A 5,500-nucleotide genomic window follows, 5' to 3' on the forward strand; every position below is an offset into this window, starting at 1 on the left:
CTCAACTCCATGCCCCCCCCCCTCAATTTCTGCATTCAATTGGTCTTTCTGCCCCTCGAAAGAATGCTCTTCATCATTCAAAGTATTCAAATCCAATTGCTCCCCCTCAGTTTCATCTGTTTCAGGATTCGATGGAGGGTCATTTGTAAGTTTCGAAATTTCTGGTATGTTATTATCAGGAGCATGAACTTTACCATCAACTGCATGATCTGAAATTCCAAAAATCAGATCGTAATCAATATCTTCCATTTGTAAAGATTCAGTTTCATCTTGATTTTCTTGTAAAATTGGATTATTCGAAAATCTATGTTCATTTGATTTAACATAATAATCATCGAATGTGAGATTAAACGTTTCTTCCACTTTTTGTGTTCGTTTATTTAGCACTCGATATGCCATTGAATTGTGCGAATATCCAAGAAAAATCCCTTCATCAGCTTTTGCTTGAAATTTGGAAAGATGATCCTTGAGATTCATAATAAAGCACCTACATCCAAAAACATGAAAGAACTTCACATTAGGTTTTCAATTATTCAGAATTTCGTATGGTGTAATATTAAATCTACGATGAATGAATGATCTGTTTTGAGTAAAACATTCAGTTGAAACAGTTTCAGCCCACATATATTAAGGTAAATTCGCATATGCCAACATGGTTCTTGCCGTTTCGCATAATGAGCGATTTCTTCGTTCTACAACACCATTTTGTTGTGGTGTGTATGGAGATGAAAAATTATGCGAAATTCCTTTGTCCACCAAAAAGGAATCAAAAATTTTGTTTTTGAATTCAGTTCCATGATCACTTTATATTTTTCGAACAGGCTTTTTCAACGTGGTTTCCATCTTTTTGATAAAATCAATCATAATTTGTGCAACTTCAGATTTGAGCCTGAGAAAATAAACCCACGTGAATCTTGAAAAATCATCAATAATAACTAAAATGTACCATTTGTTGTTGAGTGTTGAAACAGTCGAAGGACCACACAAATCGATATGTAATAACTCCAGAGGTGTTACAATCTTGGAATCAATTGTGATTGGATGACCTTGTTTATGTTGCTTGCCTACTTCACAAGCTGAACATAAAGAATCATTATCAAATTTAAGTACAGATAAACCTCTTACCAGATCTTGTACCACATGTTTGTTTATGTTTCGAAAGTTGAGATGTGAAAGTCTTCGATGCCATAACCAGCTCAAATCAGATGTAGCTTTCGAAAGAAGACAAACAGTTGGTTTGCCTACAATTGGATTGATGTCCAAAGTAAACATGTCAACTTTCCTTTTAGATTTCAGTAATATTTTGTTTGTTTTAACATTCGAAATAATACTTCCTTCTTCGTTGAACAGAACTTGATTGCCAGTGCCCACAACAAGTTGAGAGACACTTATCAAGTTATGTTGAAGACCTTCAACATATGCAACACGATTCACTGTGAATTACCCATTTGTGATTTTTCCATATCCCTTGACTTGACATTTTTGATTGTTCCCAAACTTCACTACTCCTACATTTTTTAGACTTCGAAAATCTCTTAAATTCTCCTTCTTCCCAGTCATGTGACGAGAGCAACCACTATCGATGTACCACTTTTTATCATATTTCTCGTCACATAATACCTGCAATCAATGGAAAAATTTAGGTACCCAAGGCTTTTTGGGTCCTTGGAGATTAGATTTCAACTTTGAATGTAATGAAGAACATTTAAGCCAATCACAAACTCTAGTTTTGAGACTATCAATTAAGTTGATTTCATTATCTAAAGAAACTGAAACATAAGTGTTTGATAGTTTCGAATGTTCACTGACATTACCCTTCGCCTCTTGAGTTAGTGATTGAACTGTCTTTGCTTTTGTGACAGGTCTCCATACTTTGACTGAGATATTCGAATACTTGGATGATGAGCTACCATTCGAAGAATTATTCACATACATTTCGTTTGCTTCATGAATTTGTTCTTTTGAATATTTATTCGACTGATATATTTTTCCTTTTCCTTCAAGCCAATGATCAACATTCTTTCTTGAAGTTATTCCTTTTTCCCGAGAAGTCCTCATTGTTTCTTTCTATGTGTAATTAGGAAAATTTGGTTTTTGAGGAACATAATCAACTTTGGGTTTTGTGACATACGAGTAAGCATAGGATGTATCAACTTTTGATTTAAAACTTTGACGTTGAATAACTTTTTGATTTATGTTGGATCTTTTTGAAAATTCTCTTGTTTTGTTGGTTTCAGAAACTTTTGAAAACTTTGTTTGCTTATTTCTTTCAGACCTTGTTTGGTTTGATTGAGATGATTTTTGATATTTTGAAAAAGAAGCATTTTTAGCTTTGAAAGCAATTTTAGTAGATTTTGAATCAGACATCTTTTGAGACTCAATCCTATGCCATAATATTTTCTTTCTTACTTGTCTTTTTGAAACGTTGTTTTCCTTTGAAAATTTGTCAATTTGATCATTAAATTCTTTAGAGTTTAATTTGACAACTTTTTCTTTTTCTTTTTCAACATTTTTCATTTTCTCTTTTTCAAATTTTGATTTTTCAATCCATTGTTTTTGTGGTTTTTATCGTTGAAAAATATACGAATTTTTTGTTAAGGTGTTTTCAACTGTGTTTTAATTTGCGAAAAAACCTTCCTCAGTTGTTTTTGAATTGTCTTCCTCAACCAACTTCTTTAACTCTGGTTTGATATTTTCAACATTTCCTTTAGTTACAAAAACTTGATTTGGAAAAATGACATCATCTGTGCATTTGAAATTTGGAAAAACCACCCTGTTTGTTTCAAGATAATGTGGACCTTTTTCATTCATCACTTCTTCGAATTTTTGTGTATCACCATACACTTGGTCAACAACTATTCGTGGAATTTCATCTTTCTTTGAGGATGCCTTTTCTTTCGAAACTTTCTCAACCTCTTCATCATCACTATCATCAGTTTGGTAATCTTTTAGATCTACGTAGTTCAGTTCACCAACTTTCGAAGTTGAGGTTGTATCAGTTTCATTCTCAACTATGAAATCCTTAACTTTTTCTTTTTCTTTAGAATTCGAAGCAACATTAACAATAGACAACTGAGAGCAATCAACATCTTCAAGCTCACTAATTTCACTAATATTATCAGAGTTATTTTCAATATCAGCAAAATTGGATTGAGTAAATCATTCGAATCATTCGAATCAAGACATTAATCGACTTTGACAATGTGAATTTGTTCAAATTTAGTCAAAGTATCATTTACAATGTTAACTAAATCATTCGAATCAAGACATTCGTCGACTTTGACAATTCCATATCTATACTTGTCATTCAAAACTTTGTCACAATCAGCTATCTCTTTTTCACAATCATACGAGATATTATCTACCTTAGCTCTTTCATAAGCTAAAAATGGCAGCAATTTTCTATGTTGTTCTTTACTAATTTCACACGAATGATGAAGTTCAGTTATTTTTCCATATAATCTCTTAGCAGCATTACAATAGATGTTCCTTTGTGCTAACAATAGTTTATTATCACTAGATAAATTGTCCCTATCTACCATGATATTCGTTATTTGGAGTTCTAGACAATCTATCCTAGTGATTTTCAAATCTAACTTCTTCTGAGTCTCAAGCAATTGTACTGACAACTTCTTAGCCTCATTGCTAGCAGATACCACAATCGAATCAAAATAAGTAACAGTTTCATCAAAACATACTAATTCAGAATTATAAGCATGTACTGGAATATTAAAGGATTCAAGAATGTTTCGTACCTTTGTTGTCATTGGTGAGTTGTCAGCAAATTTTGATACGAAGCATCTTCCACGCACTTCGTATAAATCATCCTCTGATTCCTCCTCCATCTTTGCAAACATGGTTCCATGGGTTGGATTTCGCATATCCTCATCATCTAATCCAGACGACGAAATTTGATAAGTACCATCTTCTTCCTCATCAGTGCCCTTTGCAACCAATGACAAATTCTTTGCTTTCGTACGAACTTCCTCCAACTATGCAGCGTAGTATGCCTCATCCTTCACCTTCGTCTTTTTCTCATCTTTCTTTTGAAGCATGCAGTTATTTGCAAGATGATTCGCACTATTGCAATAATGACAATCAATTCCAGCATCACCTTTAAGCTTCTTTTCACTCTTTCCCTCAACAGGCTTCGAATCTATCTTCTCTTCCTTCTTCATCTTTCCCCAGCATTTTTACTCAGAAAGTTCCCTTTTATCTTAGACGATTTTGCTTTTGGATTGAAAGGTTTTTAAAAGAACTTTTTCACCTGATTGTTTGAGTAAAAGGAAATTGCTTCATCATCAAAGTTCATGATGAACCCTTCATCTTCATCCGGCGCATCCTTGTCAGCATCTTTCTCAGAAATCTTTGACTTGAAAGCTAGTGGACCTCCCAACATAGCCTTCGATTCTTCAGCTATTTCGTTCACTTCGCTTTCATCAGTTTTAAGCTGGTTATACAAGTCATTCAATGTAGATGTGTCAAAGCTATGTTGGTTCTTCACCATCATACTTACACTCCTCCATTCCTTTCGAAGTCCCATGACAAATATCAGATTGAATTCTATTGCTGATCTAGTTATTCCATATCGATTGCATCGATATATCAACTCATTCAGATGATCATAATATAGTTCAATTGATTCCCCATCTTTCTGTCTGAAGTCTTTCAGCTCAACTAAACACTGCTTGACAGAATTAACCCTCGTCTTATCGCTTCCCTGAAATTTTTCCTTAAGATTGTTCCAGATTTCTTTTGCCATTGTACAACTTCTCACATAGTTGTACACAATAGGAGGTAAAGCTCCTCTCAGCTCTCTTACACACCTCTTCTCCAGCTTTTTCAGACGATCAGATTGATTTTCAACTTCAGAATTACCAGAGGCAGAACCAATTGGCTGGACATTCGTTGGTGGATTCAGATTGCCAGTGATGCATTTCCAGAGTTCTTAATCCAAACCATTGAGATAATCCTGCATACGACCAGCCTACTGATCATAATACTCAGGAATTAGCATAGGAATTTTGGTGGATGATCCTAGAAGATGAGAAAATGAAGTCATGGAATTCAGATTGAATGACACCATTGATGTACGGAACAAAACCTTGAGAATTTTTGAAGAAACTTTGAAAATTTCACAACAAACTGTATGATTCAAATCACAATCACTCTAAGAACACTCGATTCAATGAATTAAGTGCAGAATCGAATCACAAACTTAGATCTAATAAAATTTTCACTATTAAAAAGTGCGGAACTTTTGAATAAAAAAATTGATTCAAAAACTTTTTGAATACAGTGAAAATCAGATCAGAGATATGATTCCTGCTCTGATACCAATTGAAGAAACCAAGAATCAAGTATTGAATGAATTAGAGAATGAATTCAAAGTATGAGTGCGAGATTTGAACACAGAATGTAAATATAATCTGTTTGGCTCGTATTACGCTTCAACAAAGTTTACAGAGTACAATGGATATTCTGTAAAACATCGTTACTA

General features: G+C 33.7%; 1 protein-coding gene across 1 annotated transcript; it reads right to left on the bottom strand.

The window, feature by feature from the left end:
* Positions 1-2,067: 2,067 nt before the first annotated feature.
* LOC128134134 (uncharacterized) lies at positions 2,068-4,762 on the bottom strand. Its single transcript, XM_052771585.1, has 5 exons — positions 4,268-4,762; positions 4,023-4,178; positions 3,301-3,944; positions 2,634-3,109; positions 2,068-2,498 (listed from the first exon to the last, which is right to left on the bottom strand). The coding sequence occupies exons 1-5, from the start codon at positions 4,760-4,762 to the stop codon at positions 2,068-2,070; spliced, it is 2,202 nt and encodes a 733-aa protein (XP_052627545.1).
* Between the last annotated feature and the right edge of the window lie 738 nt (positions 4,763-5,500).

Source organism: Lactuca sativa, chromosome 5 (assembly GCF_002870075.4).
Source record: "Lactuca sativa cultivar Salinas chromosome 5, Lsat_Salinas_v11, whole genome shotgun sequence".
Classification (NCBI taxonomy): domain Eukaryota; kingdom Viridiplantae; phylum Streptophyta; class Magnoliopsida; order Asterales; family Asteraceae; genus Lactuca; species Lactuca sativa.

Coding starts and splice junctions, on each gene's coding strand:
- LOC128134134 (XM_052771585.1), bottom strand. CDS start 4,762: ATGGCAAAAGAAATCTGGAACAATCTTAAGGAAAAATTTCAGGGAAGC. Junction 3,945..4,022: donor AAGATGAGAAAAAGACGAAG/GTGAAGGATGAG, acceptor TTGGTTGCAAAG/GGCACTGATGAGGAAGAAGA. Junction 2,499..2,633: donor TTCAAAAACAACTGAGGAAG/GTTTTTTCGCAA, acceptor ATGTTGAAAAAG/AAAAAGAAAAAGTTGTCAAA.